General features: G+C 39.2%; 1 protein-coding gene across 2 annotated transcripts; it reads right to left on the reverse strand.

Moving 5' to 3' along the window:
• Window positions 1–6: 6 nt before the first annotated feature.
• On the reverse strand, window positions 7–24898 carry LOC120743571. Of its 2 annotated transcripts, XM_040047234.1 has the most exons (11): window positions 24605–24898; window positions 24210–24245; window positions 23391–23995; window positions 22990–23268; window positions 21834–22106; window positions 20612–20725; window positions 20474–20489; window positions 20311–20390; window positions 18657–18713; window positions 18453–18515; window positions 17052–17804 (listed from the first exon to the last, which is right to left on the reverse strand). In XM_040047234.1, exons 4-11 carry the CDS (start codon window positions 23063–23065, stop codon window positions 17743–17745), a joined length of 741 nt encoding a protein of 246 aa, XP_039903168.1. In that variant the 5' UTR covers window positions 23066–23268; window positions 23391–23995; window positions 24210–24245; window positions 24605–24898; the 3' UTR covers window positions 17052–17742. The 2 variants fall into 2 exon arrangements, 1 of the variants encoding a protein (XP_039903168.1); XR_005698233.1 differs by lacking the exons at window positions 17052–17804; window positions 18453–18515; window positions 18657–18713; ... (2 more) ...; window positions 20612–20725; window positions 21834–22106 and adding an exon at window positions 7–143 and having other exon boundaries at window positions 24605–24789.
• Between the last annotated feature and the right edge of the window lie 1675 nt (window positions 24899–26573).

Consider the following 26573-nt stretch of genomic DNA (forward strand, 5'->3'; position numbering starts at 1 on the left):
AGAGGCTTCAGAGGATTTCTCATCTCTGTACCAGTAGTATTTCCATCCAGATGATGATGATGGGCTCACAGAGCAGGTCAGGGTCACACTGCCCCCTACTGGAACAGCTGTGTTATCAGCTCTCAGTTTGGCCTTTGGTTTATCTGCAGTTCAGTTTAGAAAAAGAACAAAAAGTCAATGACTGAATCAAACCAGTTGAAATAACTTGGTGGAAATATGGAAATAATAAATATCACATAACTTTAATGGTGAAGCTACAACAAACTGTACAACTATCACACAAACACAACACTAATCTTTCATATTTAATTTGCTGCATTTCTAAGTTAAAAACACACATGAGGAACAATCAGTGGATTTAATGTTTCTTAGTGGATGTGGTGGAGCAGCTGAGACAGATTCAGCATTTGTTCTGCATTTCATCTTTCATGTATTAGAGCTGCACAGCAGAGAAGTTACTCTCATATGTTTTGTTCTCTTCACTGTGAATAAAAAGCTGCTGTTCAGGTTTTTGTTGTTGGAATAAAAACTAAACATTTTACTGACCAACATGAAAGACAGTTATAAAGCTGTAAGAAAGAAGAAGTGCTTTTTCCTTATTTAGATACTCTGGATGAAAGATCTTACATGATACAGTCAGTGTGATGATATCACTCCACTCTGAGAAGAAATAGTCCCTTCTGCACCGGCAGCTGTATCCTCCACTGTCAGACTCAGTAGCTCTGATGATTCTGTATTCATTGGATGTTGGAGGTGTGTTTAACTCGGCTGCTCTCCATTCATACGTCCACTGAGCTCCTTCACCTCCCTGAATCTCACATCTGACAGTGACTGTCTCACCGCTGTATATCTGAGTCCAGGATGGCTGCAGGGTCACAGTGGGCTTACTGGGAACTGTTCACAGAAAAATATCCAGTTAGAGACAAATAGAAACATAAAAATTCTGCTGTTTAAAACATGAGAGTAACGTGAGTGAAAAACAAATCAACCTCCAACAGGCTACAGGGTTAAACCACACCTCGGGCCAGTCTGACCACTGATAACTGTTTTGATTCTGGCACAAATCCCACTTGGCAAAATAGCTACAATCAGCACAAAGACAGTGAAAACCAGGCCACAGGCAGCCTCTCAGCAGTTTCAGCACTGCTTCATCAAGACGTACTGGGATAATTTCAAACACCCTGACCTGTAGTTGGTTTTTGATAGTACATGAAGAACTGTATAGCACAGCTGCACAGTAGCACAGAGGAAATAGCTCCACAGGGTTATACAGGTCACCCAGAGGATAGTCGGCCATCCTTTGCCCTCACTTGAAGACCTGCACAGCTCCCGCAGTCTCAGGAACACAAAGAAAATCCTGCAGGATCCATCTCACCCAGGTCATGCACTGTTTGAACGTCTACCTTCAGGCAGACATTTCAGAGCCATAAAGACAAGAACTAACAAACTAAGGAACAGCTTTGATCCCTCAGCCATCACCATGCTGAACACTGAACAATCAGATCCAACACAGCTCTCATATACAGTGTTTACATTGTTACAGCACAGTCTCATGTTTACACCTGCAGGTACGGCTGGTGTTTACATCAACACTGTAACAAAGAAACATTTGTTTTGTTGTTTGTTATTAAAACAAAATCTGAAACTTTTCACTGCAAGTTCTCATTTTTCTTTGGAATTTGAACTTTTGTAGCTAAAACACATTTTTTAAAGGTCTGAATCGTTTTGTTGATGTTTTTTGGAGATCACATTCTCTGTGAGGGTGAGTCCTTAATCTCACAATTTTGGACTTAAATCAAGAACAAAACTAAATAAATGTTTCTATTTTCCCACATTTCCAAGTAATCTTAATGAACAGAAACTCATCTAAGGGTTAATAAACTCACAGCTATATGATCTCTTACTGTGGTAGAAATAAAATAATTAAACTCACGAGTTTCTGTAACTGTGACGTCACTGCTGTCCTCTGTGTAGTAAACTGGATCTCCTCTCCCTCCTCTGCAGTGGTACAGACCTCCTTGTGAGACACTAATAACTCTGTTTGCTTCATTTCCTCTCATGAGCTGAGCTTTAGAAGAGACTGAATCACGTCTGAACCAGTCAAACTTCCAGCCAGCAGAGCCCTCCACAGAGCAGCTCAGTGTCACACTGCCCCCTGCTGGTATGACTGAACTTTGTGCTGTCAGTGTGGCTCTGGGTTTACTTGCTGTTGAAGAAACAAAAAATAAAACATTAAATCATTACCAAGAATACTCTTGTCACAGTACTGATCAAACTTTAAACATTCGCTGAGTAATTAATCTAAAAACATAAACAGAAATTGGTAATCCTTCATGTAGTCATGGGAGTAGAGAACTGGATCACAGTAGTCCCAGTCCTGGGAATTGTTAGTCCACTTGCTTATTAATCCTGTTTATTGGTTCTTGCACTCTCGCTACGATCAGCTGATTCCAGTTTGTATCAAAGGAGGAAAATGGTGGTGCAGAAATTACTTTTATTGTTCCTGCACAAAGGATGGGAACGATGGTAAAGTGGAGACTGCTGCAGGACAGAAACAACTGCATTAACGTGATCAACTGTTAACACAACTTCAGCTCTACAAAGTACCTGCACAGACAGTACGCTAACACTAAGCTAGCCAATAACCCAGAGTGATGAATTTCAACAGGTAAGAAACTGATGAGCAGTCAGGCTGCAGCTCCGTTTCTACCTGTTCATGCCTCTACAGTAGAATCACCATGACGACCGATTTAAAGTCTCTTTGTGCTGGTTTTGTGTAAGAACTTTTTTGCTTTACTTTTTTCTAGTAATGATCCCAACACTGATCCCAACAAAGAGGGGAAATACCTCCAACATGCAAACATTTGACCTCACAGCCTCTAATTAATCTGCATGAATGTCTTTGATATTCTGCTTAGAGATGGTGGCGACTCTCAAAGTGGAGCCAATGAGAATCAATAAATTCTTATCCATTCCCATCCCTACCTGCATGTGACACATTAGACTGTTTAACAAACTAAAGATTTCACTGATTTATCATTCTCTTATCAAACTGTCATCTCTGTACGTTCCTCTTTATATTGCTGATATTTTAAGAGCCTCCATGGTGTCTCTCCTTTCTGTTTGCACAGTGAGAAAAACTGTTGTCCTGAGCTGCCTGCAGACAGCTGGATCATTGTTGGAGTTTTCCTGTTAAGATAGATGTAAACATGAAAACATTAAATGTCAGCATGAATCATGGTCCAACTCACATGAAACTGTCAGTCTGAAGGCATCACTCCATCCTGTGAAGAGATAGTCACTGCTACCCCGACATCTGTAGTCTCCACTGTGGGACACTGAAACTCTGCTGATCCTGTATTCACTGGATGTTGGAGGGCTGTTTGTGTTGGGTGCTGTCCATTCATATTTCCACACCTTTCCTTCACCTCCCTGAATCTCACATCTGAGAGTGATTGTCTCACCAGTGAATATCTGAGACCAGCTGGGATGCAGCTTCACAGCAGCCAAAGCTGTTCAATAAACAAACAAAAACACACATTTAAAAACAACCCCAATAGAGAACAAAAACAAAAAACAAAAATAGATATAAAGTTATCTTTATATCTAAACAGCCAAAACTGTTCAACAAACAAATAAACACAAATATTTATGAACAAACCAACAGTGAACGAAATAAAATCAAAGTTACAAAGTTCTACTTTAATTTAATCATGAATTTTTGTTTTACTGTGTTTCACAACACAATTTCACCCTCACGTTGTTTCTGAATTGTAACTGGAGCACTGTACTCTGTGTAGAAAACTGGATCTCCTCTCCTTCCAATGCAGTAATAGATGCCTCCTTCTGAAATACTGATCGTGTGCTCTGATCTTCCAGCTCCTATTTTCTGACCTCCAGAAAACTCTGAATCACGTCTGAACCAGTCAAACTTCCAGCCAGCAGAGCCCTCCACAGAGCAGCTCAGTGTCACACTGCCCCCTGCTGGTATGACTGAACTTTGTGCTGTCAGTGTGGCTCTGGGTTTACTTGCTGCTGAAGAAACAAAAAATAAAACATTAAATCATTACCAAGAATACTCTTGTCACAGTACTGATCAAACTTTAAACATTTGCTGAATAATTAATCTAAAAACATAAACAGAAATTGGTAATCCTTCATGTAGTCATGGGAGTAGAGAACTGGATCACAGTAGTCCCAGTCCTGGGAATTGTTAGTCCACTTGCTTATTAATCCTGTTTATTGGTTCTTGCACTCTCGCTACGATCAGCTGATTCCAGTTTGTATCAAAGGAGGAAAATGGTGGTGCAGAAATTACTTTTATTGTTACTGCACAAAGGATGGGAACGATGGTAAAGTGGAGACTGCTGCAGGACAGAAACAACAACGTGATCAACTGTTAACACAACTTCAGCTCTTCAAAGTACCTGCACAGACAGTACGCTAACACTAAGCTAGCCAATAACCCAGAGTGATGAATTTCAACAGGTAAGAAACTGATGAGCATTCAGGCTGCAGCTCCGTTTCTACCTGTTCATGCCTCTACAGTAGAATCACCATGACGACCGATTTAAAGTCTCTTTGTGCTGGTTTTGTGTAAGAACGTTTTTGCTTTACTTTTTTCTAGTAATGATCCCAACACTGATCCCAACAAAGAGGGGAAATACCTCCAACATGCACAAACATTTGACCTCACAGCCTCTAATTAATCTGCATGAATGTCTTTGATATTCTGCTTAGAGATGGTGGCGACTCTCAAAGTGGAGCCAATGAGAATCAATAAATTCTTATCAATTCCCATCCCTACCTGCATGTGACACATTAGACTGTTTAACAAACTAAAGATTTCACTGATTTATCATTCTCTTATCAAACTGTCATCTCTGTACATTCCTCTTTAAATTGCTGATATTTTAAGAGCCTCCATGGTGTCTCTCCTTTCTGTTTGCACAGTGAGAAAAACTGTTGTCCTGAGCTGCCTGCAGACAGCTGGATCATTGTTGGAGTTTTCCTGTTAAGATAGATGTAAACATGAAAACATTAAATGTCAGCATGAATCATGGTCCAACTCACATGAAACTGTCAGTCTGAAGGCATCACTCCATCCTGTTAAGAGATAGTCACTGCTACCCCGACATCTGTAGTCTCCACTGTGGGACACTGAAACTCTGCTGGTCCTGTATTCACTGGATGTTGGAGGGCTGTTTGTGTTGGGTGCTGTCCATTCATATTTCCACACCTTTCCTTCACCTCCCTGAATCTCACATCTGAGAGTGATTGTCTCACCAGTGAATATCTGAGACCAGCTGGGATGCAGCTTCACAGCAGCCAAAGCTGTTCAATAAACAAACAAAAACACACATTTAAAAACAACCCCAACAGAGAACAAAAACAAAAAACAAAAATAGATATAAAGTTATCTTTATATCTAAACAGCCAAAACTGTTCAACAAACAAATAAACACAAATATTTATGAACAAACCAACAGTGAACGAAATAAAATCAAAGTTACAAAGTTCTACTTTAATTTAATCATGAATTTTTGTTTTACTGTGTTTCACAACACAATTTCACCCTCACATTGTTTCTGAATTGTAACTGGAGCACTGTACTCTGTGTAGAAAACTGGATCTCCTCTCCTTCCAATGCAGTAATAGATGCCTCCTTCTGAAATACTGATCGTGTGCTCTGATCTTCCAGCTCCTATTTTCTGAGCTCCAGAAAACTCTGAATCACGTCTGAACCAGTCAAACTTCCAGCCAGCAGAGCCCTCCACAGAGCAGCTCAGTGTCACACTGCCCCCTGCTGGTACGACTGAACTTTGTGCTGTCAGTGTGGCTCTGGGTTTACCTGCTGTTGAGTTAAAAGAAATAAAATGAATGTTGCAGAATATCTCATCCAAATTAAAACATGACTCTCACTGGAGTCATGAGATTACAACACATGGATGGATATGGAGGCTATGGTTTCACATATTAATCTAAAAATTTTCATTTAAGTTTCAGAGACTTTTAAAAGTGAGTTTGTGAGATAATCACTACAAAGAAAAATATGATAACTGTCTGTGTTTGTGGTTGTTGTCATATTCTCAGCAGTGGCTTCTTTGGAATCTGCTGAGACAACTAGATGAATTCACAAAAAGAAAACTGATCTGCATGAAGGCAACAAACTACAAAACCAGAGAATTAGCCTCATGGGTGAGTTTAACAACATGTATGTAATATCCCAATGTTACACACATAATTAAGTATATAAAACTGTATAATCTTATCAAATATAAGAAAAAAAGGAGCTGCGAAAAAGTAAGTACTAAACACATCACACAAATGGAAAACAAAGAAAACAATTTCTCACCTTCAGCATTTCCTGAGAAGAATGTGCTGAACACTAGAAGAAAGATTAATATCCACACTTTATCAATCATAAACAGATTTTTCAGATGCCCCATCAACATATTTGTACCCATATATTATGTGATAATAAACAGGCTCGAAACATCACAAAAACATAATTGACTTTTTGTAATTTGTAAAATAATGAAGAAGTAAAAGAAACTCAACTCAAAGTAACTTTAAAAAAATGTTTAAATCAATAACAACAAAACAAAAAAAAAAACCCAACTGGATCTAATCAAACTCTCAAAGTAACAGAAAGATATTTTTTTTCTCAGTTAGTGGCACACAAACAGAGAAAATCAGTGTACTTACAGAATAATGCCAGCAAAGTATTCCCCATCATCACAGTCCTGCAGCTCTCTCATCCACAGATAATCTCAAAGTGTTCTACTTTGAAGAAAGAGAAATCACAGTTAATGTAAATTAAATTTGAGATCCCACTCCACTCTCACCTGCCAGCATGTCCTTGATGTAAAGTGAACAGTGTACCAAGGGTCCTGGAGTTATTGTCATGATCATGGGTCTGTGAACCAGTGTTATGGTTTTTAAAATATTGGAGTAAATGGAACTGGAAAATGGATTATTAATGAAATTAGTCTAAATAAGTTAAACATTTTGAAGCCTGCTCATTAAATTCTGTACATTAAGCATTTTGGGTGCTCAAGTCTAGCAGAGATGGCTGTACAACAATCAGTCCACATTACATGTCATAATGACACTTTATACAGCAAGTCTCAATTATTCAGACACAGTTGCAAATGACCAAGGAAGGTATGAAGTACATACCAGATGCCAGAAATGATTGAGCTAGGCGGCAGATCTAAATCTGTTAATAATGTTTCTTTAAATGTTTTCCATGACTGTTTTCATGTTGGCTTGAAATAAAATGTCTCCCTCTGCTGGCACTGCAGTTTACTGCAACCTATTACATCCATAAAACGTGTGACATCCACATGTAGAACTGTGTGTCTACTACATCCTTAGTCGTGTAACTGTGTTGCAAAGTGTTTTCAGTCTAACATTGACACAACGATGAAAGCATCAGGAGCAACTCTGGACCAGTATCTTGCCCAAGGATACTGGAACATGAAGCCTGGAGCAGCCAGGGATTGAACCAGCAACCTTGTATTAGTAGCTGACCCGCTCTAGATGACAGAAGCAAAAGGAACAGTGTGTCATTGATAACCCCTGTGACAAGACTGAGGTCACTATCTGTTTTTCAGCAGTGAAGTGAACTTTGATGGCATCATTTTAAAAGGACAGCTCTAATAACCAGCACTAAAACTCATAATGTAGCCTGCTTTCTAATTACTGTAGAGTCTGTTTCAGCTGACTTTTAGTTGGCGGTTGATCTGATTTCCAGCTTTTTAACATCACACTGTCAGATGTGCAGTCTGATCTTGCAGCTCAGCCTCAGCACAGAGCTATAAATAATCTTACTCTGTGGTTCTGAGCTTTGTCGTGAACACAGGCACAGGAAAAAACTACCTGTGATGGTTAAACTGCGAGGGATTTCTTTGTTTCACAAACTAGATGTTAGTAGTTAGCAGGAAGTTAGCTCGCTAGCTTCCACCAAAACATGATATCTAGACTTTAAGTGAAGACGTGATGAATCTTGCTTTCAGGCCCAAACTATTCTCCGTTTAATAAGGCTGTTGTGTTTTTAACTTGTTTTAATACTTTGTATCTTGTTCTGTTTAATCTCAATAAACAGTCAGTGATCACTGTCAGCCTGTCTCGGCAATGATGGTTTGGCTTTGGGATCTGCAGCGGAGTTTGGATCCAGACATGGCTAATGACGTCAGACTTAAGACCGGATGCCATGTTCTGACTGAGAGATTTCTGAAAAAACTAAAACGTACAGCTCTGTTATCACTTCCAACATAAATTAAGACAGAAAACTAAACAGCAGTGACGTTGGTAGGGTTACTGAAGATGGACTAGCTGGTATATATTGATGTCCTATGTGATCGCTAGCAAAACAGCTACGTAAGCATAACATAAACACTAAAGCTCGAGGATGAATTCTAACTTTTTTCCACTCTATAAAAGTTAACTTGAGGGTTCCCGATGGTTAGGGACAAATGCGGTCGCATGGCAGGATGCTGTAAACAGACCAAACTTCAGTCAGAAGAACAACTGAGATAATCCATCCACAATATGAGGTTAGTCATTAATATACTGCAACAACATGGGAATAGGGCAGCTGTGAGAGAATTCATCATTATTGAATCAATGGTACAGAATTGGAGGAAGCAAGAAGAATGAGTTGAGTAAAGTTTGACTTATCTGACTGTTTTGTTTCGCTTAATGCGCCTTATCATTCTGTGCACCTTATGTATGAAAACTGACCTGTTCATCGACAGTATGCCTTATGGTCCGAAAAAAAAAAAAAAACGGTACATAAATGAGACACATCTACACCATCCTGCCGTCCTGCCCTGTGTTAGCAGATAACGCTGTATCTCTGCACTGTAAGCTCTGTAATGTCATAACTGACAGCTTTTGAACTGTTTTGCAGTAACAGTTGTGAACCAGGGCTACTGCAGGATTCTTATACTTTAAGTTAATCTGCAAATGAACATAATTAATGATATGATTCATTAATAGATGTGAGGAAAAAGGCAGTTGATAATTCAGGTATTCATTCTATTCTGCTTGAATATTAAATAGTGACTACAGACTGGGTCTTGCAGCACTCACAGCAGTTTACAAACAGGAAGAACATGATGTAAAGTGAGACACTTAAACTGTTTATATAAGAAACAGAAGAAAAGTCAGACCTGCCTGATCCATATGTGTTAGCAGCAGCTGTACTTTGATTGATACTGAACAGGAAGCACATATTCTTTAAATATCATGAAGCACAAGACTTTGTCCACAACCTGTGCATATGGCCAATAATAATAATAATAATAATAATAATAATACAGACCAAATTACTCTGTGTTAATCACAGATAAATTACTAAGAGCACTCAAAACTTGTTCACAGCTTTCCTCTCTGACATTCACAAGCTGCAGTTCACCTATCTTTAGATCTACAGCGGTCAACCACTAACTGACTATGCTACCACTGTTCGATTTTTTGCTCTGTGGCCACAGTAAAGGAGACAAACGAGCGCAAAAGCATGCAAGCTAGTAGATATACTCTAGAAGTAGCTGTAAAATTTACAATCAAATATAAACAGGTGGAAATTATCAACAGGGTATTCAATAAGCATCAGAGGGGCTACAACGCAGCACAACATCAGATGCAGAATCCCCAGCAGCTGTTTGGTGGGGATTCTAACTTTCAATGGTGTCTGATAACAGTAAAACTCACAGAAAGAAACCTTTATAGAAGTGGAAAGTAGAGCATTTAAAAATAAATCAGTGGCTGACCTGTACAATGGTTTTGAAGCACCTCATTTATAAACAGTGTTAATTTAACCAAACCATGCGTAAAAAAAACCCAGGTATTCAGAATAAAACACTGGAGCATCCTACCTTGTGATCATGATGTAGCTTTGAAGAGTTAGAAAAAGAAAAAGAAAATTTTAAAGTCACTTTTGAGTTTTCCTTCTGCCCACATTCAGTTTCTGTTCATATCTGCTGAATTTGTAAAGCTGAAAGATTTCACAGAAATGCATGCTGTTCACTTCTGATCAGAGAGCATATAGTCCACACAGCTGTCACATCCAGTGGGCAGGCAGAAGATAGTAAGGGCAAAACTCATTCAGTATAAAGAAGCATTGTAAAATTCATAAAAATCTGCATGTATATATATATATATATATATATATATATATATATATATATATATATATATATATATATATATATATATATATATATATATATATATATACAATTATGGAGATGAATTATGAAAAAGTCACCACAGTAACACTTATATAAAAATAAAAGATTAGCCTTTAGGACACCATTCATCTGTAACATATATAAAGTAAAGTCAGAGCAGTTTATCAGGCTTGTCAATACAATATAGTTATAAATAGTTATATTGATGTGTAACTGCTGATTACTGATCAATTTAGATTTAGATTTTAGATTTAGACCTGACTAGAATCTAAACTAAAAGTGACAATAATGAAGGGACTCAAATACCTGAGCTGCTATCACTGCTGCACAGTTTCATCAGCCAACAGCGCTGTGGTTTCACTGGTCTCTTGTCATGTTAATGTGACGGAAGTGAGAGAACACTAGCAATGTGAAACTCAGTGTGGTTTTTCTGTGTAAAACACCTGCGCGATGCATGTATGTTACCTACGTACACTGTTACGTTTTGTGTCTCTTATTTACTTAAAGGAACACCTCACAAAACTGTGACAGCCACATGGTTTGGTTACCAATTCATAGAGACATCTATATTTTTTTAACTGAAATTTTAATCGACAAGTGAAGTGTTTCCATGTTTTATGTTTTTACATTCATCGTTAGCGTCATTTTAAAGTTGATCCTTCAGCAAAATAAACTGTCTGACTGCTGAAACGATGAAATCTAAAACACGTTTGGTTATATTTCCAAATAAGTGATGCAGTCCTGAGCAATTCTAACTGAGCAAAGCAATTCTGACCAGTCAGTCATTAAAGAAACAGAACCAAGACAGACTAGATATGTTTAATACGCACTCTGAAAATCCTTTTAAAGATAATGCTCCAGTGCAGAGTTGAATCATGTATATCAATATATCTTGCAATAAAGTTTCCACCAAGTTATATTTATTGTAATTATTGATTTCTGCAAAATGCGCTCACATTATCACAAAAAGACCAAAACAACACCTGCAAAGCATGTTTTTCGACTGATATGTTGCTATTCACATTGTACCCATACATAGATTAATGGAGCACTCTTGCTTGCACTCACAGAAGCATCTACAATTATTATTTAGGTCAACAAACCACCAAGCAGAAAGTAACTAAAGTATAACCACAGGAAATCATCAGGACGTAAAAAAAAATGCAATCTGTTAAGTAAGCCGCTGGGAACTAAATACAATGAGAGGAGAAAATGCCCAGAACAAAAAACACAGTGAAGAAAGAACAATGTATAAAACTCAAATAAGAAACTCCACAAATATTACACTATTAAACCAAGACACCAATAACACAAACAAAAAGACAGGCAGGAACCCAATATGGAAATACCAAAAGACAAACAATACCACAAGTCTCAAAGACAACATTTAAAATTCCATACATTTCGAATGAAAACTTAAATTTCCCAGTTGATGCCTAGACAGTAGAGGCAAAAACAGGAAGACACCACAGCCAAGGACAGTCAGAATGAAAGGGTGAAGAACTTTTCAGACAGGAACCTCACTGAACCTGAAAAGAAGGTGCTAGCCAAAGGACTCAATGTTGCTATTTCTTTACAATAGCTGCCCATAGTGTCACAGGCTGGGTCTCTGAACCAGCGTTTTGAGTTTGATTTTGAGTTTAAGTTTTCATGTAGGTTAGTGATTTTTTGATCATCTGTCTCCTTGGTTTCTGTGTTTGGTTCCTTGTCTAGTCTGTCATGTGTGTTAGGTCTGTTAAGCGTGTGTTGTCGTGTCTAAATCTTCATGTTTCCTGTTTTATTTTGGAAAGGGTCTTGTGTTCTGTGTTCATGTGGTTAGCTTTACTCTCCCCTGTGTCATTATGTTTCATTCTAGTCAGCTGTGTCCTTATGTGTCTCCACTTCCCCTGATCACCTTATGTGTGTATTTAAGTCCTCAGTCTTCCTGTGTTCGGTGTTGCGTCATCTGTGTTATCTCTCCTACCCATTGTCACAGTTTCCCAGTCAGGTCACAGTAACTCACAGTTGTTATCTTGGTTAATCGTAGTATAAATTCACTGTCAGTCCTAGTCAGAGTTTCTCAGTTTATGTTCAGGTTTTCCTTCGGTTTTGCCTTTTTGTATTTTTGTGAGTTTTCTGCCCTAAATAAAGGCTCGCTTTTTGTTAAGTCCAGTTTTGTCTCCTTGCCTTTGTCTGCGCTTGGGTCTGCCCCAGCAGCAGCAACAGCGATTAGGATAGGAACTAACAAATGAACACAACCTGTAGCAGAGCTATCAGGATAAAGATTTCGGCCACCCTCTCTAATGCAAAAAAAATAAAAAATCCTCCATCTAACCTCACAACACAAGAAAAGAAGCCCTTCAAATCCCTGAGCAAACACCAAAACACCGTAAATCACCATATCACCAGCTGACGACGGGGAGGTGCACTGTTGTTCTAGACACAACTGAGAATCAAACAAAACTCCACATAGTTTGTTTTGTTGGTTTTTGGTTTTTGCCCTTTATCACCGTCCCTCTTCCCCGCTCTTTTTCTTTCCCTCTTTCTTTCTCCCCTTTCTTTTCCCCAGTCAAGTCTGTCCCGTATTTAACAAGTGAAAATAAAATAAACAATAAAAGCAAAGGTGAATCAAATAGACCAATACGGCAAGGCTGGGATGGTCCATTTGGTAAAGTAAACCTGTTGAGCATCTTTCTTTGCCTTTAGACAATAATTCTGATGGCAAAAGAACCATTGTTAGCAGCATAAACTCAGCAACCTAAAATATTGCCAAGAAGCTCACCAGCATCCTAGTGCCTCTTGTGGGGGACACACCACATCACATCTAAAACTGCCTTCACCAACAAGGTCCATAAACTATCCCTGGATCCAGATGAAACCGTAGTGTCCTTTTATCACTTCGCTTCCATATGTACAAGTGAGGCAGTAGATATTGTTGCCAAAATTTGTTGCATTGTATCATGTGCTGGTTCCACTCTTCACATTAGCTCTGAGTGAGTTTCTGTAATGCTGTCTTTCATTTGTTCCTTCTTAAATTGACCTGTGGACTCCTTCCCACTTGATGTGCCTTGAATTATTATTTTATTTTTTATTCTTTACTTCAATTTAAGCACAATATAAGAGCTGCTTTTAAGATTTTATAGCTGTGGCTGAATTTGGGTTTATATCAGGGGGGTGGCAACCCTGGGCATGCGTGCCACAGCTGGCATGCGAAGGGTTAACTGATGGCATGACCATAGCTGGACTGGCCCAGTGGGCCAATGGTGATTTTTCGTTTTTATGGGCCGATGATTTTTTTTTTTTTTTTTTTGTAACGGTATAAACAATGAAAGGTGATGGATTGGCCAGATGCTGGCAGATGTGTAGAAATAACTCAGTTGTTTGGTGGTGGCTATGGCGGAGCTTCCACAGAGGCCAGCAGGTGGGTAAGGGAAAGGGGAGGCAGGAGGAGCAGAGACCCGAGGCGGTGAACTGAACTTCAGGTAAGAAGTTATGACCTGCAGTCTATCTGGGTCAGATATAAACCAAGTTTAGGTGGAGTTTATTTTCGTTGTGCTGACTTTTCACAGTCAGTTACAATAACTCCTACTGCGTACTAGCTAGCATGACGGAGTTTATATACAACTGGGTGGGTGCTATGATGTTACTGATAGTGAACTTTATTTTATTCATAAAGTTAGTTAGTAGAGTTGCCAACTGACCCGTAAAAACGGAGAGAAATATTACGCGTTTCGTATTGAGCTGAAAAGGAACACAGTTTGTCCCGTACTTCAGCTAGGATGGAAAAAGACACAAAGGTGGAGTTTTTCTCTGTCTTTATGCTGTCAGCTGTCTCTTCTTCTCTCATTCAATCATGAAACTGATCAATGATCAGCTGATCGGCTTTTCTCTCTTGTTTGTTTATCGCCCACTTTGCGCCAGAAACAGGAAACAGGCGGATGTCGCGCTAAACAACAGCAGCACATTTAAGCTTGATCATCTGTTGTTAGAATTTATTTAATATTAATTTCTAGTATCAGCTGATGTTTGTTGGAGCCACAGCTGTAAAACTGCTGGTCATGATATCGGTTTGGTTATGTGGTGAGAGGGAAACATGAAGATGAAACCAGGAGATGTCCTTACTGAATCATCAGAGCTGTGATGGAGAAACAGGTTTACCTTTTAGGTGACATGAGTGAGTTGAAGGGAAGTTATGAACTGTTTCTGAGAGACAAATAACACCAGGATTTAGAACTAGATTTTAGATTCAGACTTAACTAGAATTTAAACTTAAAGTTACAATAATGAAGGTACTCAAATACCTGAATTGCTGTAAATGCTGCACAGTGTCATGTCATGTGAATGTGACAGACGAGTGAAAATGCTAGCAAACTGAAACTAAGTGTGGTTTATCTGTGTAAAACACATGTAGACTGCATGCACATGAATTTTACTTTTTGTTGCGTGTGTTTCTTATGAACTTCATGTGAGAGCCACAGCAGACTCGGGTGTGCATTCTTGCTGTACGCACTCAGCTGCAGCTATGCCACTGCCAGCCACACACATCAACAACAACCACAAACACAGAACCTTACACAGCTAGCGCGGCATGATTGTGATGCAGCACAGGTGCATCTGCCTTCCCTGCTGTGTCACCAGTGATCACGCCCTGCCAGAGTAATATTCCCAAATAAGTGATGCAAAGCAATTCTGACCAGTTTGTCTGTCTTTGAAGGTTCTCAGTCATCCGGGTCATTGAAGCTTAACGAGCTTGGAAATAAAAGAGCCTGGACTTCTTGAAGTTGCTTGAAGACGTTTCACCTCTCACCCAAGAAGCTTCTTCGGTTCTAGGGTCAAATGGTGGAGAGTCGACACAGAAAGTCATAAAGTCAAACATAACTTTTAAAAACACCAGCATAAGCTCATGAGGCCTTGATGGTAAAAAACTACATTTCCGCGAAAATGACGTCACTTCCGGTTTCGGGCAGGTCATGGTGGACATGCGATAGTTCGTGCTGATGGACGTAGGAAGTGTTATGAACAGCTGATCGGATCGGCAAAGCGTGTTTCTGGAATATTATGCTTTTGTTGCTGCAAGCGCTTTTTATGCAGTTTTTGCAAAGCTTTATGTGGAAGGAAACTGTGACCTAGGACAAGCTGATGGCATAAGATGTAAGTACAACTCCTCCGGTTTCATATGCAAAAAAAATTATTGCGCTAGCTCACGTGGTTGCAGTGCTACCGGGATTTAAAACTAGTTACGCAAAACAGAGTGTGCCCGCTCTGACCGGTTTTAAAGGGTTAAGACCTACCATAGCACCAGTTTGCGCTGACAAATCGGCAAAGCTGTTTCTGGAATATTATGTTTTTGTTCCTGCAAGCGCTTTTTTATGCAGTTTTGCAACGCCTATATGTGAAGAAACTGGACCCTAGGACAAGCTGGTGGCATAAGATGTAAGTACAACTCCTCCGGTTTCATATGCAAAAAAAAATATTGCACTAGCTTACGTGGTTGCAGTGCTACCGGGATTTAAAAATAGTTACGCAAAACAAAGCGTGCCTGCTCCGACCGGCTTTACAGGGAGTGCAGAATTATTAGGCAAGTTGTATTTTTGAGGAATAATTTTATTATTGAACAACAACCATGTTCTCAATGAACCCAAAAAACTCATTAATATCAAAGCTGAATGTTTTTGGAAGTAGTTTTTAGTTTGTTTTTAGTTTTAGCTATTTTAGGGGGATATCTGTGTGTGCAGGTGACTATTACTGTGCATAATTATTAGGCAACTTAACAAAAAACAAATATATACCCATTTCAATTATTTATTTTTATCAGTGAAACCAATATAACATCTCCACATTCACAAATATACATTTCTGACATTCAAAAACAAAACAAAAACAAATCAGCGACCAATATAGCCACCTTTCTTTGCAAGGACACTCAAAAGCCTGCCATCCATGGATTCTGTCAGTGTTTTGATCTGTTCACCATCAACATTGCGTGCAGCAGCAACCACAGCCTCCCAGACACTGTTCAGAGAGGTGTACTGTTTTCCCTCCTTGTAAATCTCACATTTGATGATGGACCACAGGTTCTCAATGGGGTTCAGATCAGGTGAACAAGGTGGCCATGTCATTAGTTTTTCTTCTTTTATACCCTTTCTTGCCAGCCACGCTGTGGAGTACTTGGACGCGTGTGATGGAGCATTGTCCTGCATGAAAATCATGTTTTTCTTGAAGGATGCAGACTTCTTCCTGTACCACTGCTTGAAGAAGGTGTCTTCCAGAAACTGGCAGTAGGACTGGGAGTTGAGCTTGACTCCATCCTCAACCCGAAAAGGCCCCACAAGCTCATCTTTGATGATACCAGCCCAAACCAGTACTCCACCTCCACCTTGCTGGCGTCTGAGTCGGACTGGAGCTCTCTGCCCTTTACCAATCCAGCCACGGGCCCATCCATCTGGCCCATCAAGACTCACTCTCATTTCATCAGTCCATAAAACCTTAGAAAAACCAGTCTTGAGATATTTCTTGGCCCAGTCTTGACGTTTCAGCTTGTGTGTCTTGTTCAGTGGTGGTCGTCTTTCAGCCTTTCTTACCTTGGCCATGTCTCTGAGTATTGCACACCTTGTGCTTTTGGGCACTCCAGTGATGTTGCAGCTCTGAAATATGGCCAAACTGGTGGCAAGTGGCATCTTGGCAGCTGCACGCTTGACTTCTCAGTTCATGGGCAGTTATTTTGCGCCTTGGTTTTTCCACACGCTTCTTGCGACCCTGTTGACTATTTTGAATGGAACGCTTGATTGTTCGATGATCACGCTTCAGAAGCTTTGCAATTTTGAGACTGCTGCATCCCTCTGCAAGATATCTCACTATTTTTGACTTTTCTGAGCCTGTCAAGTCCTTCTTTTGACCCATTTTGCCAAAGGAAAGGACGTTGCCTAATAATTATGCACACCTATTACGGTTGTTGATGTCATTAGACCACACCCCCTCTCAGTACAGAGATGCCCATCACCTAATAATGCGTATTGGTAGTAGGCGTTCGAGCCTATACAGCTTGGAGTAAGACAACATGCATGAAGAGGATGATGTGGACAAAATACTAATTTGCCTAATAATTCTGCACTCCCTGTAGACTTATAGTGGAAACTGAGGAGCATGATCCACTGAAATGCTTCAGTCCCTATTATTGAAGAGGGGAACCACCACCCCAGTTCACCAATCCAGTGTCCCTCTCCCCAAAGTGCACACTATATTACAAACATGAAAAGAAAAAAAAAGGGACTGATAGTTTTAAAAGTTTACCACTGCCACTTAATTTGGGGTATTTTTAGGTTTGGGGGATATTCTGGATTAAATTGGTTAGGGTTTAGTTGCTCTTTTGTCATCATTCCCCTTGATTTTGTTTATACAGAACTTTTTATTGAGCTGGAGAAAAAGCCAAAAAAATTCCTCAGTAATTAATGGTAACTTGCAGATATATTTATTTTGTTTACAATACATTCTAATGTGTCTAAAAGTACATAATTACAGTGAAAAATCTCTGCTGGGGCTTGGTGACTGCTGTACAGTCACCAAGTTATTTTCCCGGTTTGACTCCAGAATAAACCATTTCATGAGCTGTGGCAGGATCTGATTTTCCTAAAAAAATAAATAAAAATAGACAATTAATCAAAAACATTTTCCCAGCAAGATTGTAATTTAAACTGGATGAGTACGTGTTTATAAATTTTATTCAGGATTTATAAATTGTAGAAGAGAAAGTGCTAGAAAAAATTATCTGATATATTACTTTACTTACCTTTCCTTGTCTTGGTTATCGATTTAATATTTGAGACCTGTGCGTACAACAGGCTAACGTCTAAAACAAAGTCTACCACTGAATTCATAAGTAGTCCTGCTCCTAATCACATCCATCCAACCTTCACTTCTTTAGGGCTTTCTTGGACTTTACTGATACAGGTCTCATAACATTAAACATTAGCCTTGTCACAAAGATTTATGCTTCAGTTGGCACTTTTTTTCTTCAATTTTGTTAAGACGCGATAATCAACAGATGATATGACAACACTTCTACTGTAGAAGTAAGGGGAGAAAAAATTTATTGCCTCTGACTGACCAGCTGTCAAAAACAGTCCTAAATTTCTCCTAACTGTTCCCAGATGGGTTTCTCAAGGAATGTCTTACTGCGACACCAAGGAATAAAATACAGATTGCTGATTATTCTTTATGTGATATTAAAAAAAGAAACATTTAAAAGCAGGATTGTTGTCACTGACTGTACTGTACCTGTGGAAGGTCGTATTTTAACATCAGAGTAAACACAACTCTCCTCTGGTATCTTGGTCTTCTCTGTCAGAAGGATAAGACAAATGTCAAAAACCAAACAAAAAAAAGAAAAAAAAAGAAAACACAATTTTCTTTATTTTCTTTAAATATTGCTCGCTTTAAAAACATCTAAACCCCTAAATGTTTCCAACATAAAGTACTTACTCCTTGGAGTGGTGTTTTTAAGCTCCACCAAAGAATATGTGACATCCTCTGATTCAACTGAAATAGTGAAACAGTTATCCATTAATTAACAGATTATTAAAGGTCCGGGCGGGGGTACCTGGACCTGGGATATAGAGTTTGGGGAGTGCGACTGTCTGTGCAGTGTCTATTTGTGTCTGTCTACACGTTGGGTGAGTGCCGAGTATTTGGTTGTGCATATGGGGGTGGGAATGCACGTCTGTGTCCGCGTGTGCCTGTTCGTCTGTGTCTATATGTCAGGTTGGGTCTTAGACTCAACCTCTCTGGGTACATCTCAGGCCCTCTAAAGTACGGAGGCCTATCTCCCCTCACCACACTCCCTGCCGGTGGCTGATGCCCTCAGATGTTGGTGTGTTGGTGGTCCTTGTCGGCTGGGCGCTCATATATGTACCGGCTCACTCCTGGTGGCTGATTGGCGGGGCCGGGCGCCTGTGGCCCGGCTGGGGTGGGATGCCCTCAGGCCTCTGGCCTCGAGGCCTGAAGCTCGGTCCTCTCTGGCACAGCTGGCTGCCGGGAGAGCCCGCGGACATGCCACTGCAACCCCCTCTGGCCTCTGCTCCGTAGCTGCGGGGTGACCTCTCCTTTGGGGCTCTACTCAGCTCTTCCCAGGAGGGTGGCACGGTTCCCCCCCCTTTGGTGGTCCTCCTCGGGTCCTTGTACTCTGGGAGCCTCTGGATATCTGGGGCCTGGATCTCCTCCATACCTGCTTCATACCCTGGGAGACGGGGCTATGGCTCCCCACACTCCCTAGCAGATCGTTACATGGAGAAACCTTTGGAATACAAGCATGCCGATCCACACAGGTGTGCACACAGGTGTACACACGGGTGTTCACAGACGTGGACTACACTTTTCTTGGCTGCTGCCTCAAAGCACATTGTGCGCTGTCTATCTTGCGTGCTGCACAATATCGTTTATTATTTAGTATCTACTGTTATCTACTGTTAGCTAGTTTATTGTGATGGTGCTGTTTTTTTATTATGTTGCTCTTTGTTGTTTGCTTTCTCTTCTGTTTTTTTTCTCCATACATGTGATCCAGGTGTTTTGTTTGTTTTTCTTTTTTTCTTCCCCCCCTTCTCACCGTCTCTTCTCCCCTTTGGTTTTCTTTCTCTCCCTCTCTTTCTTTCATTCTTTCTCCCTGTCCTATCCCCAGTCATGTCTGTCCCGTTTGTAGCAACTGAAAATAAAATAAATTCATAATTATAATAAAGGTCAATCAAATGGACCAATATGGCAAGGCCATGATGATCCACTTGGTAAAATAAATCCGCTTGGCATCTTTCTTGGCCTCAAGACAACAAGTCTGATGGCTAAAGATCCAAACGGGACACAAAAAAAAAAAAATAATAATAATAATATTAAAAGTCCTACTCATTTTTATTTTCCATGGTACATACTGTGCCTTTTTCTGTGTCATTGATGTCTGTATTTGATTTGTAGAAAAAAGAATTACATACAGAGTAAAATCAAATCAAGCCAATGGTTAAATAAATAATACAAAATAAATAGTCATATATAGCAATTTGAGCATCTTCTAATACATCTAATCAGGACGTAATGTATTAAGCTCAGAGTTTACAATTTGTCAAGAAAACAATACAGGGTGAAGGCTGACCTTGAACAGGAGAAATGTGTTGAGTTTCATCTTGCTTGGTCATGTGGTTTGTAGCAGAGTGCTGATTTTTGCTCTGAGGCCTGGAGGAATAAAAATATAACATAAATTTGTAAATGTAACAATTCCAGAAGGTTGAAAAAGGGGTGGGAAGGGTTGAACCAACCTCTTAAAGCATGAATCTGTAAAAAAACGAAAAAGAAAATAATTTCAAACTGCTCTGGTGCAATGACAGTACATCTACTTCAGACTAGATGCATGAATACTTAGATCACATAATAAGGCAAAAACAAGATGGCCTCACCCTTTGACAGTTTGAAGTGACACAACAGCAGAAGAAGAAGAATCAGTAAAATTCCACAAACAAGTCCAACAATCAAAGGAGTGAGAAACGAAGAGTTTTCAGGCCCAGGCTCTGCTGTAATAAATGTTAGGTTCTAATTAGATTTATGTACAAAGATTCTCCAAAATGATTTAGGGTTCTTTAATGGCACAAGAACAACACATATTCCCAATAACAGTATTTCTGTATAAACCTGAAGGTTACAAACATATGCTAGAGCCCAACAACATTCTTTTCCTGTATATTGACACCTATGGAAATCTTCATATAATTATGTCACTGCATGGCAGGAATCATCATTTCCTCTCCTTTACTTTGTGTGTGTGTGTGTGTGTGTGTGTGTGTGTGTGTGTGTGTGTGTGTGTGTGTGTGTGTGTGTGTGTCTGGGGGGGGGGGGGGGGCAGATGCTGCAGATTTGTTATCGTCACATGCATGATGTAAATCTCCTGTTCAACCATATCCATAAGATGCCCCACTGGATTGAGATCTGGTGGCTGTGAGTACACAGAGAACTCATTGTCATGTTCGAAAAACCAGTTTGTAATGACTTTAGCTTTGTGACACGGCACGTTAACCTGCTGGAAGCATTCATTAGAAGATGGGTACACTATGGTCATAAAGGTGGATGGACATGGTCAAAAACAATACTTAGTATTGTTTTCTGCAGTAGTATTCTGTGGTATATAGACAATGCTCACTTAGTACAAAGGGGACAAAAGTGTACTAAGAATATCTCTCGCACTATTACACAACCACCAGTATCCTGGACTGTTAATACAATACAGGATGGAGCTGTGCTTTTGTGCTGTTAGGTCTCCACTGACCAAAAACATCTTACTTAAACCACAATATGTCGATGTGATGGTGTAACTTCTGTCAACAATTAGCAAAATTACATGTACTAAAAATCAGCCTTAGAGGAAAAAATATATATTATTGCATATTTATACCTTAAAGATGGCTCTGTAGTACTGAACCTTTTAACCTTTAAATAATGTTGATGTTTTCAAAAACTATGGTATTTCTACGCAGCTAAAGTCAATTTGTAACAATGACCCAGTGGTAAACAAGAGCTATTCAAACTTTAAATATTATACAAATATCATATTGAACATTGTCAAATTGAAAGGCTCACAACAATCTTTTGAAGGTTGTATACTCATTAACTTTCAGTCAAACTCACTGTTTTTATCAATGTTGACTGGATCACTGTAGTCTGTGTAGTAAACTGGGTTTCCTCTTCCTGCTCTGCACCTGTAGAGTCCTTCCTGTGAGACACTGATTTGTCCGTCTGAAGGAGCAGCATCTTGTGTAGTCAGGGGTTCAGAGGATTTATTACCTCTGTACCAGAAGTATTTCCATTCAGATGACAGGTTCACTGAGCAGTTCAGAGTCACTTTGCCTGCTACTGGAACGTCTCTGCTGTTAGTAGTCAGTTGGGCCTTTGGTTTAACTGCTGTTGTATGTAGAACAAAGGCAGGAGAAAAAAGACATATTATTCAACATCACAATTTACAGGTCAGGATCACACTGCCCTGGTCTGTGCTACCTGAGGCATGCAAGGCTATTATCTGCCTTTAAATTAGACCTTGACCTTTTTCTTCAGTGCATGATGCTCTAGCAGTATTACTTCCATTTCCTGTGACCACACAGTTAAAGGTTCCGAGCAGCTTTAACACTGATGGCTTTACGTCAACTCACTCTTTCATCAATTCTGTCTTTTTTATTATCTAGTAAGTAGCCACATAATTCAATAATTATAGCATATGCATTAATACAGAAGAAGAAGACGCGCATGATGTTTCATCAAGTAGAAACAAAAACACATTAACAGCAATTTATGACCTTATGGTTTCTTTACGATTTTCTTTATGATATTTAATTAAGTATTTTTATGTCTTTAAATTCTCTGCAAAGTGCAACACTTTGTTCTTTTTAGGCTTTTAGATCTTATGTTACGGTTGGATTGAGTTGGGCCCAGCTTTTGACCCTTTTTCAAAAATACAAGTCGTGGTTTTTCTTCTGGATAAACCTTCCAGTATTCATTATTGACAAAACTTCACTTATTTAAATTTCAATACTCCCATCCATCCATCTTCTTCCATTTATCCAGGGCCGGAAGAAGATGGATGGATGGGAGTATTGAAATTTAAATGAGTGAAGCTTTGTCAATAATGAATACTGGAAGGTTTTCAGAAGAAAATCATGACTTTCAATACTTCCAAATATAAAATATTTTAGGTTATATAGTTAGGTGGTTCAACTCACTAGATTCATTTGCCTCAAAATACTACAATAATAACAATAATAATGATATTGTATATACACACATGACTTACTTGATGCTGACAATGTGAAGGCTTCACTCCACTCTGTTGAAGAATATGAGTCATCTCTGCGTCGACTCTTACACATGTAGTCTCCACTGCTGGACTCAGAAACTCTGAATGTCACATCATTATTGTGTGTCCACTGTGTGGGTGTCCTGGGTCCTCTCCATTCATACTCCCACTCAGTGGTTTCACCTCCTTCCTGCACCTCACATGTCAGAGTGATCGTCTCACCTCTGAATATCTGAGGCCAGTTGGGTTGTTGTTTTACAACAACTTTATTGGAAACTGTTTACACATATTAACAGTTGAGATACAAATAGAAACATGAAATCAACACAGAAAACTTCACATTGTATGTTTGATAATCATGAGTGAATGTATATTTCAAACTAAATTACTGAACTCACAGGTTTTCTCAATGGTGACATCATAACTTATGTCAGTGTAGTAAACTGGGTTTCCTCTTGTTCCTCTGCAGCTGTAGATTCCTCCTTCAGATACTCTGATATCTCTGTTTTGTTGATCTCTGATTTTACTTTCAGAGGTTCTTTGGGTTCGTCTGAACCACTCATATTTCCATCCATCAGAGCTCTGCACAGAGCAGGTCAGTGTCACACTGCCCCCTACTGGTATGATTGTTGTTCCTGCTGTCAGTGTGGCCCTGGGTTTATCTGCTGTTATAAAAAAGAAGGGAAGGAAATAATTTGAACAGAACAATTCATGCTATTGTTCACAGAGGACTTACCTAATGCAATTATAGAGACAGTATTGCTGTTCTTTGTTTTATGTGACCTCTTTTTGCGACCAGAGCACTGATATTCACCACTGTCACCCTTAGAGCTAATTTCTAATGTATAGTCTTTGTGTGTGTTGTAGGGGATAAATTCTCGACCATCCTTGTTGATTTTGTATTCCCAGTCAGTGTCGTCACCTTCATTCATGTCACATATGAAGGTAACAAACTCTTGAATAACAAAACTGGACCAGTTGGGTTCAATAGTTAGCACAGCAGCTAGAATCCAACACAATCACACCATTAGAAATCTGAAACACTTTTACGCATGAAACAATCTGTGTTTGTGTTCATAAAATTTTTTTTTTTTAGTTAAAATGTCAGTTCTAAATAAATAAATACAGAATTACAGAAAGATAAAATGCTAAAGAATGATGCCGTATGTGGAGATAAAAAAAAAATCATAAATAAAATAAAACAACTGTTCAGGCACCTTGAGTGTGTCCAGTACAGAGGAGCGTACAGAGCACTACAATAAAGACAGAGACTTCAGACATTGGTTCAAATAATCAAGTATGGCATAAATAAAACATTTGGGGTTTTACTAGTGTCTACTATGATTGGTTTTAAATTATGATTTTAAATGCATCAAATTATCACTGATGGAGAAACAAACCTTTCTTAGATAAACTAAAGCAGCTCCACTCTGATCTGAGTCAGTGCACTAAAATCTAATCCAGTCTACAAACAACCATGTTGGTAACAAACATGAGAGTCCTCTGATCACATGACATGAAATGGTACAAACGACTGACGTTCTGTTCTTCTTACTAAAACATGTTTATGGATCAGTATGAATCAAACAATAGGAGTCAGTGATGTACTCACAGAATAGGCCCAGCTCACAGAGCAAAGTGGCTCCCATCCTCACATCCAGCAGTGACACGTCTGAAAACTTCTACAACTTTCTGTACAGAGAGAGAGTGAAGCAGCAGCACAGCAGATACCAAAGAGCTGTGAAGGAAACCAAGAGGGTTTAACACTTCTTCTTTCAGCTTCCTTCCCTTTTTCAACAGAACTAACACACCTTAAGAAGATCTGGCCACAGCATACTGTGACATGTTTATACTGTCCTGGTGCTGCACAAACTTATCAAGCAGTTTTTATCAAATGACCTGTAATACAAATATAGTGAAACTAAACAATACAAATACACCGATGATAATTTGCATTACGAAAGTTTTTTTTTTTTTGACCAGCACTAAACTTTGTTAAGTAATTAAACAGCTACAGATAAAATGACTTATATTAAACTGTGATGCTTTTTTCCCCTGCTTATTTTAATGCACTACGCAAATACAGTTAGTTAAACAATGACTGACAAGGGTGGGGTGGGTTCTAACGTAAGTTATAAAAGTGTTCTAACACCCCCTTCCCCAAAGTATGAATAGCTTATTGATTTTGCATATACTTATACTTTAACAGCATACCTAGAAAGTGGAAAAGACAGACTGATAGGGGTGTGCCTGCTGATATTTAAAACAAAAAAGGCATCTGATGAGGTCTCAACGAAGGGCGAGTCAGTTAAATCAGTGACTAAAGAATATGTGATCTGCCACATAACACTGAGCTAATTCTACAAATCATTGCAAAGGCTGACAGAGTCACAGAAAAAATGCAAAAAGAATTTCTTAGGAAAAACTGAAGGCAATCAGAAGAAAAAGAAAGAGAAACTTGTTAAAGAAATGAAAACTAATGCTAAAGACTCTGACCTCAGATGATAAAAACCTTTGTCTGTATGGAGCCATTTGGCAGCTCAAAGCCGGAGGAAGTTTGGGTAAAATTACCCTGTGCAGTCATTGGGCACACCAAGCCTGCACTATAGGGTTACATGCACACTGCTATTGTATTTTTGATACAGATAATATATAAGCTTTAAATGAGACTGTAGCAAGTATGACCCATGCTCAGCTACCGGTCTCCACTTCCAGCCCTGGCAGCTACCCTAAAAATAGGGGATGCATGATCATAATGATAGGATCCAGTGACCTCCAGTGACACTACAGCCTGAACCCACTGGTCCACCCATCCCCTGCAGCCACACTGCAGACCACACCCCATCACACAAACGTATCTTTTTCGCATGGGACTAATAATAAAAAAAATGTTTAAGTATTTGTGGTGTTGTGAAAGTTTTTTCTGTTAAACTAATTTGCACACCCACACAAAAGAGTGAATTTGGATTATGGTCAGTCGTAGGGAAAAAAACACAAAAACCTTTATTCCACTAAACCACTTCTTGTGTACTTTCTCTGGTGTGGATTCAGTTTTTGCTTCTTTTTTCTAATTGTTACAATTCTCTGTAGCATGTGTCACAACACACCCCAGTAATGGGGCAGGTTGTAGCAGAGGAACGCCATGTTTTTAACGTTAACACACGAGGTCTGTGGTATTCTTGCAGGGTTTTGAATAGATGCAATTTACAGGAAACAAAATTGGATGCTTTTCGTGTAAAAGTTTGAGAACTTTATTGCAAAACTCTTTGGGGGAAAAAAGCAGTAAATATCAACAAATATCTAAACAGTAAAAAAAAAAAACTCTGTTCTACCTGCATGCTGTTACTCTACTGGAACTTATAAAAGGTATTCGTGATCCCTGTAAATTAATCTAAGCATGCTGGGAGATGAGGAACAGGCAGACGTAAGTTTGTGAAAAGTTTTTATTTTTTTCCTGTAGACTCATATGGGTCTTCAAATTATTAACAAATATCAAGCTAACACCAAGTTATAATGTTATAAGTTAGTAATGTGATTATTATGGCTGCTGAGAGTCTCATCGATGGACTCTTTTTCTTTGT

Source organism: Simochromis diagramma, unplaced genomic scaffold, assembly GCF_900408965.1.
Source record: "Simochromis diagramma unplaced genomic scaffold, fSimDia1.1 OVJJ01000657.1, whole genome shotgun sequence".
NCBI lineage: Eukaryota > Metazoa > Chordata > Actinopteri > Cichliformes > Cichlidae > Simochromis > Simochromis diagramma.

Excerpts from the sequence above, each read along its gene's own strand:
- LOC120743571 (XM_040047234.1), bottom strand. The coding sequence starts at position 23,065 with ATGTGTAAGAGTCGACGCAGAGATGACTCATATTCTTCAACAGAGTGG. Across the intron at positions 22,107-22,989 it reads CTTCACATTGTCAGCATCAA|CAGTTAAACCAAAGGCCCAA; the intron begins GTAAGTCATGTG and ends TACATACAACAG. Across the intron at positions 20,726-21,833 it reads AGTCAACATTGATAAAAACA|CAGAGCCTGGGCCTGAAAAC; the intron begins GTGAGTTTGACT and ends CATTTATTACAG.